The sequence below is a fragment of the Didymosphaeria variabile genome (genome assembly GCF_027946475.1).
Source record: "Didymosphaeria variabile strain IMI 356815 chromosome Unknown scaffold_6, whole genome shotgun sequence".
Lineage (NCBI taxonomy): Eukaryota > Fungi > Ascomycota > Dothideomycetes > Pleosporales > Didymosphaeriaceae > Didymosphaeria > Didymosphaeria variabile.
The window spans coordinates 2428425-2442024 of record NW_026611625.1 but is presented as its reverse complement, the minus strand read 5'-3'; the positions used below and the strand labels follow the sequence as shown (position 1 = coordinate 2442024).

General features: G+C 53.4%; 2 protein-coding genes across 2 annotated transcripts; both read left to right on the top strand.

The window, feature by feature from the left end:
- Positions 1 to 1073: 1073 nt before the first annotated feature.
- On the top strand, positions 1074 to 3363 carry CRP1 (Cruciform DNA binding protein; the record flags this gene model as incomplete). The annotated part of the gene is made up of 3 exons (XM_056217445.1): positions 1074 to 1096; positions 1150 to 1279; positions 1357 to 3363. 3 exons carry the CDS (start codon positions 1074 to 1076, stop codon positions 3361 to 3363), a joined length of 2160 nt encoding a protein of 719 aa, XP_056069001.1.
- A 646-nt stretch (positions 3364 to 4009) lies between these two features.
- On the top strand, positions 4010 to 4798 carry N0V89_008691 (uncharacterized protein; the record flags this gene model as incomplete). Its single annotated transcript, XM_056217444.1, has 1 exon — positions 4010 to 4798. The coding sequence occupies one exon, from the start codon at positions 4010 to 4012 to the stop codon at positions 4796 to 4798; it is 789 nt and encodes a 262-aa protein (XP_056069000.1).
- Between the last annotated feature and the right edge of the window lie 8802 nt (positions 4799 to 13600).

The following is a 13600-nucleotide window of genomic DNA, read 5'->3' as shown; positions in this document are numbered from 1 at the left end:
CGCGAACGCATTGCTCGGCTGCAGCATCGCAACAGGCCCTGTGTGCTGTGTACAACGGACCCCGGATCGACGTCTGGCGGAGGGAGGCAGAGCGGTGCGCCCGGCATGTGGAAGGGATGCTGGCTCCCAGGAACCGCGCACGCTGCGTGTCCAGGACGCTGAGGGCAGCACAAGCACGCGAGCAGTGCGGCGTCAAAGTCTGGGCAGGGGCAGCTCCTCAGCCGCCGGGGTGCATTGCATAGTGGGTGGTGAATCAACGACACGGCTTCACCTGCTCCTGTGCACGGCAGCCACCCACGGCCGCACGCCGTCGAGCAGCGCCAGAGCGGCGCGTGGATATGGCCGCACAGGGAGCGTCCTGGTCTTTGGATGCGCTAGCATTGGCGGTGAAGCCGACAGCGCAGCGTGTCTTGCTGGACAGGTTGGGCGAGGTGGAACGGAGTCAGAAGACATGCGGTTTCTGGCAGCGGCCGGTGAGGTCTGATTTGCCAATGCGATGACGCCATGCGAACGCTGCCCGCCAACACCGCCCGTCGTCTCCAGACCCTCCGAGACGCAGAGGCGCAGAGACGCGGTTGCTGGACGCTCGCTGACGTCAATGGGTGAATGGCCAGTGGCACGCGCTCCGCAAAGCTTGCCAGCCACAGTCCAGGGCACGTCGCCAGGCGTATTGCGATGGCTGGTGCCCGTTCCCCGCTGTTCCGTAGCTGTCGCCAAGCTAGCCGAGCTTGACGCTTGACGCTTGACGCTAGACTCGCGCAGAACACTCTTCTGAGCTCGACCGCGCCGGTGCCTCAGTCCTGCTGCCCTCCCTATATCAAGCATCCATACCCGCCTCCGCCAAAGCTTCGAGCGCATCGTGCCTTCAGCTACCCGCAAACGCACACCGCCGTCCTTATCGCCTATCCGATAGTGTCCGCGGCGCCGCTCTGACGCTTGCAACCTCCGCCTGCAGCTCCGCACGCTCCTGATCCTCTCCAACCACCTGCAATTCGCACCCGAGACAAAACGTCTCACCCCCTGTGCACCATTCCCCCCGCCCACCCACAATTTCATACATTGCTACGAGAGACATGGGCAAGTACACTTTTACGTGGTACGTACTGATGCGCCTGGTGGATATGGACGTGCGCTCACCGACTCGCCCAGGGAACACGAAGCCCATGAAGTTTTCGTGACCGGCTCCTTCGATGACTGGAGAAAGACTGTTCAATTAGAGAAGGAGGGCGGCATCTTCCAGAAGACCATTGAGCTGCCCAAGAGCAAACAAACATACAAGGTTCGTCGTCCACTGCTGCCTGTGGATGCAGCCTCCCGCGCCAACCCCAGTATCTTGCCCTAACGCTCCCGCTATAGTTCGTTGTCGACGGCAACTGGGTTACCAACGAATCCGCTCCCAAAGAAGCCGACGATTCGGGCATCTTCAATAATGTCTTGACCCCCGATAGCATCAAGGATGACGAGCCCGTGAACACTCTCTCCTCTACTGCGCCCGAATCCTCCACCGCTGCTCTCGCCGGCGCTGTACCCCTCCAGAACAAGCACCTCCAGACCCCCGCAAATGAAGACCTTCCGGGAGCCTTCCCTCTCACGCCCCCCGCTGAGACTCCGTCCTCAGAACCCCGGGCCTTCTCCGTGAACCCTATCCCTGCTACACAGGGCCTGGGCAACCCTGTCCAACTTGCACCCGGCGACAAGGTTCCCAATGCGTCTACCCTTACGACCAACACCCTTGAGTCTACCGTGAAGCATGATAAGGAGCCCGAAGCCGAAGACGCAACTGTCAGCGTAGCGCCTATCCCCGCCACGGCAGGTGCTGGCAACCCAATCCATCTTGCGCCCGGTGAGAAGGTGCCTGACGCAAGCACACTGACGGGCAACACCGTTTCTAGCACCGTCACGACCGATGCTGCTTCTTACGAGAAGTCGGATGCGCAGCCTCCCCAACTTGCGGCTCCAGTATTCACGCCCGAAGCCGAGAGGGAAGCTCAAGGCGGTATGTTTAGCCTACCACCACTTGCCGGCAGCGTCATTCCAGAGTCAAGCCTCCCCATGGGCGTGGATGCTAAGGTTGAGCAAGACACTGGCATTCACATCCAGTCTGCTGCTCCCACGAGCACAACTGCTGCGCTCGCCGGCGCGGTCCCCATTGAGCCTCGCGGTGTTCCCGAGACGGTTTCGGAGAGCCAAAAGGAGGCCGGCTTCGCGCCCGAGGCTTCGGCCAACGCTGAGGCTGTCGAGGAGAAGAAAGAGGTTGAGCAGGAACTAAAGGAGAAGGTCCCTGAAGAGCCGGCTACCTCTACCAACGAGCAGACCGCTACACAGCAGGCGACTGAGGCCGCATCTTCTGGAGCTGAGACTGCCAAGCACGTCGGCGAGGTCGCAGCTGCCGGAGTTGTTGGTGCTACCGGCGCATTCGCTGCCGCTACCTACGCTGCGAAGGACAAGGCTGCCGAGACGATTGGACTGAACGGTCAGGCTACTACGGCTGCTAGCGGCGTCCCTGAAGTCGTTGCCGAGAGCCAGAAGGAGGCGCATGTCAGCCCTGAAGCTGCTGCGAACCCTGAGGCGGTGCAGGAAAAGAAGCAGGTGGAATCAGAACTGCTTTCGGGTGTCAGCACTCATAGCCAAACGGCTACTGCTGCAGATGCAGTACCCGCAGTTGTCGCTGAGAGCCAAAAGGAAGCCCACGTCAACCCAGAAGCTGCGGCCAACCCTGAGGCAGTAGCGGAAAAGAAGCAAGTAGAGTCCGAGCTTCTTCGGGGCGGCCACGCAACCGGAGGACAAACCGCTGCCAGCGATGTACCTGCTGTTGTCGCTGAGAGTCTGAAGTCGGCGCATACCAGCCCCGAAGCTGCTGCCAACCCGGAGGCTGTGGAGGAGAAGAAGGAGGTCGAGTCCGAATTGCTCAAGGAGGTCAAGCAGGCGACTGAATCTGGCGAGCCTGCACCCACCGTCACGGCTGCAACAAGCGCTGCCGCTCCTGGTCTCTCTGAAGAAGCCCTGGTCGACTCGAAGCCCCTCAAGTCATCTAGCGAGCCTAACGCGCTGGAGGCCGATGGATTGAATGCCCCCGCCAGCGCACCTGCCCAGCCAGCTACCGCTAAGAAGGTTGTGGACTCTCGCGATGTGTCCCCTATGTCGAAGCAGCCCACGACCAACACGCAAACAGAACCTGTCGTCACCACTGGCGTTCAGTCGAGCACTGCTGCGGAGAAGTCGGCTCCCGAGACGCCCAAGAAGGACAATGCCCCGTCCAACGCTAATACACCCGAAAGTGTTGCATCTGGTGCTACCGACAAAAAGAAGAAGAGGCGTTCCATCTTCGGCAAGCTTAAGGAGAAATTCTCGTCGAGCAAATAAACGAAGCTACCCGCATCTGCAGCACATCCGGGCGTTCTTCTGAATGGCCTCCTCGATTGTTCATGTCTCGGAGTTGGTCTTCTGGTATATACCACTGCTTGTTTCATGTGTTTTTCTTGGCTGCACTGCGTTTCCGCATATCTCTTGCGATCTGTCCGTTCTGCAAGCATATACCACTGTGGCGCGAGGTTTGTCTGGTGATGAATATACCTCGGCATGTTGCTTGGCATATGCTGGTGTCCTTTATACAGGGCGCGCATGCGGTAGAGTAGGTAGTTATATAATTTGGTAATCGAGATGTTGAAGTTGTTAGTTCTCATCCTTCGACTCCACTCTCTTCACCGTTCAAATTGAGTTATCTTCTGTGTCAATGAGAATGGTCAAGCATCGGTGACTGTTTGCGCTACCTTTACAAGACTTGGTAGCGCACCTTAACCACCACGCAGGTGTGAGGCACCTTCTACCGCCACTACGTACAATGTTAATCCACAATGCCCTTCACAATGCAGACATACCGTTTACACACAAACTGCTCTCTCCCCTACCCTACTTTCACATCTACCTATTCTATGTATAATGCTACTATATTCTCCCCTTTTTCTTCTCGTAAATCCAACAAAGGTACCACTGCTGTGACAACTCACACATGAGCAACGACACAGCTTACCCATACAGCAATACCCGCCCGCGTGCGACTGCAGGCCAGCGTGCGCGGGCAGGTTCGCCAATGCAGAAGGAGGGGAAGCACAGCCTAGAGTCGCTGATCGATGATATCGACGACTTTATCGCGGAGCAGGAAGCCTACAACCGTCCCGCACGTGCGCGTAGTGACTCACGTGGCACTATGTTCGTAGACATCAATGAGGAGGGCGAGATTGTTGTGAGCTATCGCCATCCGCCGCCCACACTTTCCAAGTCCACGCATGGTCGTGGAAACGATCTTCCGGAGGGCGACCTTTACATCGTTGGTGGCGGACAGGATGGTGGGTATGCGCCGAGGTATCTTACCGCGGGGGATGGAGGTGAGTTCGTCCGCGTAGCGATTAATGCTGCTGGGCGCGGGATCTATGTTCAGAAAATGGATGGGCATCGGTATGATTTTGAGGGGGAGGAGCAGCGTATGCTTCAGTCACAATCACACTCGAACCGCCGTGCTCCCGGCAGGCCCAAAAAGCAGGCACGGACGAACCGTCGTCCGCCCATCTCAAGCCTGCCGTCAGACTGTTATGCTGGGGGAAAGAAGGGTGAGTACCCCCGCCCGATGCGTCGTGTCGAGAACAAGACGCTACCACGTCTCCCACGCACACGTCGCCGTCGTAGCTTTTTTGAGGCAGTGAAGGAGATGGTACAAAAGTTCAGTAGGGATCAGAAGAAGGGGCGCATGCCGCGTCGTGCGCACCAGGCTTCCTGGGTACGGGAGGGATATGTTGTCTAGGCTCTCTACCAGTCCGGATGTACATGGTTCCTGGATTATACAATATGATAATGGAGAGATGTAAGTGGGGCGGCCGATCTCGCTGTCCATCAAGACGGCTAGAGATCCTGCTGTACTTCTTCCTTTCGTTTGAGGTCAGATAGATAAATTTTGTGCGTATGCTAGGGCCTGAGACTGGTAGATCGAGGCTATGGAGACTCTCTGTGGGTCGAGACAGCCGGGTATCGTCACGAACCAGGGCTTGAGACTTGATGGAAGAGGCTTTGCAGCCTCCCCTGGAGTTGAAACAGCCGGCTGTATAGGGCGTGCACTAGACTATCTCTTCCCGTTCCATAGCTACCTTGAATAAAGACGTTGCTTGTTTAAGATCTCTTCTTCCTGTAAGTTGTTTGGCCCCTCATTTCCTAAGCAAGCGTTCTCTTCGCTGCTAAAAAAAAAATGAACCTGTTTCTTCGATCCTATGTTTCCGCGGCCAGTGAGCAAATCGTCTGATCGACTGCGCATCTTCCTATCCTCATCCTTCCGTCACCGCAACTCCCACATCTACCCGCCCCAATCCGCCACCGGCATCCTAGCTCTAGGACTCAGTTTGCTTTCCACTTCCGCTCCCACCTACCAAACCCTCTTCGACACATTCTTTTCACGTGCACTTCCCCAATTCAGCAGGTCCAACCCTACAGCAATGCTAGAGGGATCCAAATCTCACCTCATCCCACCCAATAACTCATTTAAGCTTTACCGCAGGCGACCACACTTTCCTCCTCACCGGGCTCACCGGGCTCACCGGGCTCACCGGGCTCACTGGGCTCACTGCATGATGCGCGCATCCCAGAAGCGACTGTAGGGCTGCGTGTCGGGTTGAAGGGTTGATGCACGTACGTTGGGGTCCAAAACAAGCGTAGGCGAGTGCGAGGCTGCGTGCATATGCCGCGTTGGGTAAGCCGTTCGCACATGAAGACCCATAGGATGTACGATCCCGTCCGGTGAATTCTCTGGTCAGGCTTTGCTCAGCCAGCCTAGTTTCGTTGTGGTCGTGCATGCTTCTCCTGACTGCTCGAATAGTCTCCCTTTCTGGGATGTTGAGGTGATTCTGTTCGCCGATGGGGTTCTACGTTGCTGCAGATGGGGTGGAAAGAATCGACGATGTGTGTTCAGGTACAAGTAGCAGTGAATGATGGTGCTATGGGGTCTTGTAGATGAATTATCTCGTCACAGGGAATGCTATTATGTACTGCTGTGCCACAGGTCGTGATCGTACGTATTCGAGGTCTGTATGGGGAGAAGTGTCCTTGGAGTCCGTACAACGCCGAGCGGGCGGCTCTTCCGTTGGTGTAAGTTATGACGGCTCAAGATCATGCAGGAAGATAATGTGGTGTCTCACTTTCGAACTTCAGGTTCACCTGTGTTGGCCGCGTTGTTTCACAACCCACTGGCATTTTCAATGAGGGATTGTGTTTTACTTTTCATAAATCGTCTCTGGCAAAGGTTTCCCTGATCTGTTCCCAAGAGCGTGCATTATGCAGCCTTTGAGCATAAGAGAGGCGCAGGATCGTCGTCCAAATCAGCGTTGGGTTAGGTGGATCCCGGTGGGTCGGCTCCACAAGGGAACTGCCGCACGCTGCTCCGGAACGTTCTGCTGTTACTGAGCCGTCATATTTTATGTCGCGCTGTTCGTCTTATTTCGGAAAACAAATCAGATCGATTGTAAGTATTATTTTGTATAGAAGTGTTGACACTGCTCGGTTGGCAGAAACCTACCTGTGTAACGAAGGAAAGAACAGCCGAAGGCTTGCCCCTCCATCCCCGGGCTATCAGTACTTCAACTGATCTGTACTCTACCACTCTGTTTGTTATCCTTCCTAGACTGCAAGAATTATCCGGTCTTGTACGAATAAGAGTAGGACTCATCTCGCTCATTCTGCGCTCTCATCCAGACTGCCGCGCAAACAGCAAGCAAGGCTTAACTTGCTACGTTCTGGACGCCTTCAAAGGCCGTGCCAAAACCTAATCAGCTCGTCTGGCGACCACCAGAGACCGACTGTATCATGGCTGTCTCGATTGTCGATCCTTTCCAGGCAGGTGCAGGCTATAACACCACGCATAGGACGGTCAAAAACTTCTATGACGCAGTTGGTACTTCTGGATGCTTGCTCGCCTGCAACACCAGAAGGAAGCACCAGGAGCTTCTCACACGGGAAGCTCAGCCTGGAAGCTCTAATGGCGTCCGATTCCAGCGAAGGAAGCAAGTGCTTAAAACGCTAAAGGACGACATGGAGCATGCATTCACTCTCGCCGATCTACAGGAATCGATCAAGAGTGGCTGCAAATCATGCGAAGTGCTAAAATCGATTTTTGAGCATGTTTCTCTCATTGAATCAAATGACAACCGACATGACGCGCACACCTCCTTCATCATTACCATGACCTTTGTCCTGAAGAGGCGAAGACTGATCAACGACTTGTTGGATATTCAGCAGATCGCATTATTCAGTCCTTCAGGTATGCAGAGCCAAACATGTGCTTTCATCGCTCTTCCAACCTACTCTAGGCTACTCCGTACAGTTTCGCGCCATGCCCGAGTCATCATTTCTATGTGGCGACACAGATTCGGAATTATCCATCGCACGAGCATCACAGTGGCTAGAAAGTTGCGTTCAACGTCACAAAAGTTGTCGACTCAACACAACCTCACCCCTACCATCGCGTATCATAGATGTTACCAATACCCATAGACAGGGCTCGGAAGGCGTGAAGCTCGTAGAGACCCGACCCGGTGAGGTGGGAAAGTATGCATGCTTAAGCCACTGCTGGGGAAAGGTCCCAATCAATTGCTGCACAACCAGGGACACACTCGAAAAGGCACTAGAATTCATTGACTGGAATTCAATGCCACGGAATTTCCAAGATGCCATCAGAATCACGCGAAGACTCCGAATACAGTACATTTGGATTGATTCGATGTGCATCATACAGAATGACCGCGACGACTGGGCGACTGAATCTAAAAATATGGCACAGATATATCGGAATTCACACATCACCATTGCCGCAACTGCTTCTTCAGACTCAACAGGAGGCTGTTTTTCGAAGGCGAACCCGGACATTTGTTTGCGTATTCAAACAGATGATAGTAAATCTTTATTCGTTGGTGCCCGTATGTGCGATACACTAGGGTTTCTGGAGCAAGACGAAGATATCAAAAGGCGTCGCCCGTTGGAACAAAGAGCTTGGGCCTACCAGGAAAGACTGTTGTCACCACGGTTTCTTTACTGCAATTACGGAGAGCTCGCTTTCAGATGTCTGGAGGGAAATTCATGCGAATGTGGGCGCGTTTCGATGGCTCCACATACGCTCAACACAAAACTACCCATGGGAAGAATCAACACCAATCTCTTATTGGCTAAGGCTATCTCGACCAAGAGCGCCGCCATCCATAATTATTGGTGCGAACTAGTGTCAAAGTACATGCTCCTGAACGTAACAAAGTCGAGCGACATACTGCCGGCTATCTCTGGATGCGCCCGTGTGGTAGCAGAAATGACAGGAGACAGATATCTTGCGGGGGCTTGGAAGCGCTGCTTTGCGCGGTACCTAATTTGGTATAAGAAAGACGCAATAAGAAAACCGAGGAGCGAATGGACAGCACCCACGTGGTCATGGGCTTCGATGCCTCCTGGCCAGGAAATAGTGTTTTACGGTAAAATGGACGTCAGCCATCTCAATCAGCTCCTCAACAAACACACTGATAATGTTCGCTGCGAGCCGAAAAGCGCCAACAATGACATGGGAGAACTAGCTCCAGGGACTGGCTCCTTGAAGTGCAAAGTGGAGCTGTTCCCGTGCTATATTCGCCGCTTCTGCTACTACAATCTCAGGTCAATGCAAGACGCTGGAGCCTCTGGCTCTCACCGCTGGAACTATCGTCTGCACCAACGGGCCTACAGAAAGATTACACATGGGGTTTCGATGACGTTATGTGATGTGCCTGTAGCAGGAATAGATACGCATGGCGGTAACTTCCTGTTGCAACTCGATGTTCCTATTAGAGACCATGTAGACTGGCAACAAGTTGGCGGTTGCGTGCGGTGCGCGCTCGCCAAGGTCTGGCTTTTGCGAGCCGGGAAGATCGTTGAGGGTAACAAGCGTCAAGATTACTTCTTATTGCTCAAAGAAATCGACTTGAAGACGAATACTTACGAAAGGATTGGGATGACGGTCTTAGAGAGGCAAACTGTTGATGAGAGAAAGAGATGGTTCGAAGATGTCTGGGTGAAGGGCGTGTTGCCTGAAGACGACATCACTATAAATTGAGCAATCTAAATTTCGGTTTCTTCATCTGAACTAAATAGTAGACACAAGAGTGTGTGGTATGTCCAGCAAAGTCAGCAGTACTTACTATACATTCGTGACTGCGTCGCATTGCGATAATTATTCGCAACTAGTAGCCCCGAGCTTAACGAAGACTGAGTACCATTGTTAGGCTTACAGCTGTTTATTCTAAGGCTGTCTAAACGTGTCACACCAAAAGTGTATTTAGGCTGCTTGGTCCACTCGTACGCTAGCCTTAAGTGCGTGCTATTATCGAGCTGATTAGTATCGTTGAGAAGACAAGTCGGTCACAAAGATACATTGTCCGGTCATTGTTTCGTGTCCACTATTACTGGTTCGTACATTCACCGTTGATGTTGCAATCGTGCTAAAAGTCACCGTCAGCCAAATTCGGCACTCCACCATTCACTGCTCGTACCTATGGTTGAAATTGAGCACGCTTCTTCAATGTTCGTTTGTTGGAGCGTGCTTGATTGAACGAGTTGGTGCAGCCTTTGCCCCATCGCTTGGGCCGCTCTCTCCTCCTGAGAGTATATAAGGATACCCAATGTGATTGCTACGCTTCCACTTTCAATTTGACTCAAATTTGATCACTCTCCGATATCATCGTTTGCACAAAGAATGTGCCACCTCCCACGGCGTTGGAATAAGAGATCAAAAATATTCAACCAATGTATTTACTATAGGGAGTGAAGTGTTAGTCTATCTACTCTAGTACACTAATTTTAACAGTTTAATACCCTATTTTAGGCTCAACTATGCCTTAAAAGACGAGTTCAACAAGATCTAGCCAATACTTCGCTGCCTATAGTACATATATTAGTTGAACATTCTTAATCTCTTATTCCAGCGCCATAGGTGGCAAATTCTTTGCGCAAAGCACCGATAATCGCTTCTCAATTACCACAACTAGAACACGATGTCTGAACAGACGACACGGGTCAATAGTGACTAAAAATACTTAGAAGACCCTGAGCGTTTCGACGACAATCGAGAACCCAATATAGTATCCACAACCTCTCTCGTTGAATTCGAGCGAGAATCCTCTGGCAAGTGTATCTTCACGCGCGAACTACTGGAGACAGCCGCAAAGACCGTCGCGCTGGCTCGAAAACATACACCTATGGATGATACTGAGCACGTTGAGAACATATTGATGCCTGTACGTTGTCAAAGCGCTTCGTCCCAGCCAGAAAGAATTTGAGTGGAAGCCGCGGCCTCTCCACTCAAAAGCAGTCACTCTAGCAAGGCGAATGTTTTCCAAAATGGTCGAAGCTACGGAAGTGGCCAGACCATTTAGCTTCTCATGTGGTCCACGCTTCTCCGTGTATACCAGTATAATCTGCACAAACACGTTCTCGTTAGAGGACTCAGACTTGCACAGATGGACACGTGGGAACCCGATATTAGACTCCCGGTTTGCCTCGCTCTCGAAGACTCAAGAAGCACGGGAAACGAGAAGCCTGTAGGTCGAGCTCACGGCACTTGCAGGCCAGCATCGCATTAAAAACATCTGATGCGTTGCGCTGGGAATACTGTATCCTCGAAACGGTCTAGAACCTGACCCAGACCCTCGTTGCGAAATGTGGTTTTAATGTCATTGTGACCACTTCTACTAGCGCCTTCTGGCCTGTTATATCGCAATATCTGGGCGAAACCTTCCCTCACCCCAACGACTCAACCGGGGCTCTGCACATTGTGTCACATGATCCAGCATACACCAAAGCAGATCTTCAATTCCTTTCTCAACTTCCTCAACCAATTACTATTGTTCCGGATCCCTATCGTTATCTCGCCATCACCCCGGAGACTTTTCATGTACATCGCTCACCCTGTCGGTGTTCCTCTTCACCCAATTGTGGCCGATGTGGTGTACCCAGGTGGCCCAGCTGCCTGGCTTTGTGGGGAAATTCGAGGTGACAAGGGTTGGCAGAAAGAGGGCCGAGTGTCTGGGTACGATAGATGGATACCCGAGTGGCGAGATGCTCGCCCTGTACAACAAGAAAAACCTACGGGATCTAGGTTGGAAAAAGTCACAGCTATGCCCAGGAAGCATACTGAGATGGAGATGTCCGTTCAAAGTTGGACAAGAATGTCGATTGAGAATCAAGCAGTAATCAGGTCGTCCACGAAGACTACTCCCTTCGCCATGTGCAGGTAGTCATTGATCGCTTGACAATCCTACAAGAATTTGTCCGTCTACTATGTCCTCTCAGAAGGACGATGTGTCGAAGTATGGATAAAATCATGGGAGAATCCCTTGAGGCGAGTGAGGATGAACATGTGCGCCCGGATACGGCACGACGTGATCGTACATGTAATACCTAGGTAGCTTACGAAACTCCTCTCCAATACCTTAGACAAGCTCAAAGCAAGTCGCAGAAAACCTGTCCATGGTGAAATCATTGACTCATCTCGCAACCACATATCGAAATGTTCGTCGTTCGCTCGCAAGGCTTCCGCGTCCGCGTCCGCTGCGCCTCACCACCTCGCCTCAAACATCCTCCTTCGTAGGTGAGGCCATGCAACCCGGAGCTGAACTCCTGTTTGCACCAATTTTCGCTCACACTGCGGCTGACTGAGCGTGGCGGCTTATCGAAATGGCGATCTGCGGAACGTCCTCCTCAGCTGGCTTTTTGTGGCCCGCGTTCGCTGCTGGCTTGCTCGCAGTTGTGTTTAGGTGCGCGCCGTTTGCGGGTCTGTTGGCCTTTGTGTGATTGCGCATTCCGACTTTCCGTGATCGCCGGCGCCGACAGCACGGAGGACGTCACTAGGCACAACCTGCGGGTTGGAGGCCTGACAAGAGCTTGGACAATTGATTTGGCATTGGGGAGCGCGCTGCGGAGGCTGGTGACTGTGTTGCGCGCGTGACACGAGCGTCGAGGGGCTGTGCACTACTGAGGAAGAGCATATCAACTTAGTGTCAGCCCGTTTCGCTGCATATAATATCGACACTCAATTAATCTACCTGCAAGATGAAAGATATATTGGATTCTCGGATTGCGGCGGATCTTACAGTGGCAATGAATGCCACGGACGAAACCGAAGCTACACGACGACCTGAGGATTCACCATCAACACCACCCGCCACGCCACCAAAAACCCCTTACGACGGAGTCCCAGGCTCTCCGCCCCCAATACGAAGAACCCTCTACAATGAAATCAACATCCCGCTCCCACCCTCCCTAAGCCGAAATTGCCCGGGAAACGGCCCAAGTCGCACTCGATCTCTTCTTTCCGGCCTTTCCACCGCAGAGGGTCGTCTAGTGACTCAACGCGCAAGTCGGGAGAGGAGTGGCCAAGAATCAAGAAAGAGGTGAAGAGTCGGGAGGTGGCGGCTGCGATGAATTTGGCGGGGAGGCACCGCAGGAGTGGGACGATTGATGCGTTGGCAGTGGTGCCGGCGGTGTTGGTGTTGCGTGCGGAGCTGTTTACGCCGGGGATGGAAAAAGGGAAAGGGGGAAAGTGGGAGGACGGAATGATCTGATGGATATCCCGACAGACCTCACTTGAAGATTGTTCGAGGAGTGTATGGCCGGAGAACATTACCTTTCGCTTCCATGTCAACGTTTGGCGATGTCATTGCATACGTCTGCACGAAAAACCTCTGGGTCCAGTACGGCAAGCGGACGACTCTTTCGCTGCAAGGCCCTGAAGGCCCCGATCGCATCTGAGAGAATCCGAGGATCCAAGTGTAGCTGCGTGTTGCAGCGGGGTGATTCCTGGGTGCGGTAACCGGTCACACGACATGAGCATCGAGCACAGGCAGAGCAGGAGCTGAGGGCGTGGAAGGAAACCATGACTGGTTGTCTTGGCGTAGGACAGTGAATGGGCATGGTTTGCTCATGGGCGGTCTTGCAGTGTTCCGTAAGAGCTCAATGCGCTCTGCACCGATTACTTCTCTTGTACCCACTTGCGTACGTCGGTAAGCTGACAGTCGCTGTATCTGCGAAACAAAGATAGTTTGGTTCTGTTGAACAGTGAGCGCCCTTACCGCCTCCCCGTCGCAGCGCCTTCACGTGATGCTCCGACTTCGGAAGGTGGCATCCGTGAAGTTGCCATCCGGCCGACCATTCACGCAGGCCGCAGTTCAGACGGCAGCTCGACTTGTTGTAATCAGTGAAAGGCTACTGCATGCGAGATTCGCGAACATGGGTGGGTAGTGCACATTGCTGGCCGCAGCGGGTGCGTATGCCGTATGCCGTGCTTGGAAGCTTGTTTTGGCGCGTGGGTCGGCAGAATTAAGGAAGCAAGCCGAGGCGGGCCTGGCAGAAAACTTCGGTGCGCCCATGGACGCTGCAAGCTTCATTCATTCACCATGCCACCCCATCGTTGAAGCTCCCCCACAACACGCCCCGAAAAGGCGAAGGATTATTCTTCTTACCTCTCACGCAGCGCCTGAGACGGTGATCCGCTACCCGTGCAGCACGCCATATCTGCGTCTGAAAGGCGAGAAACCCCACCACTTTCGTC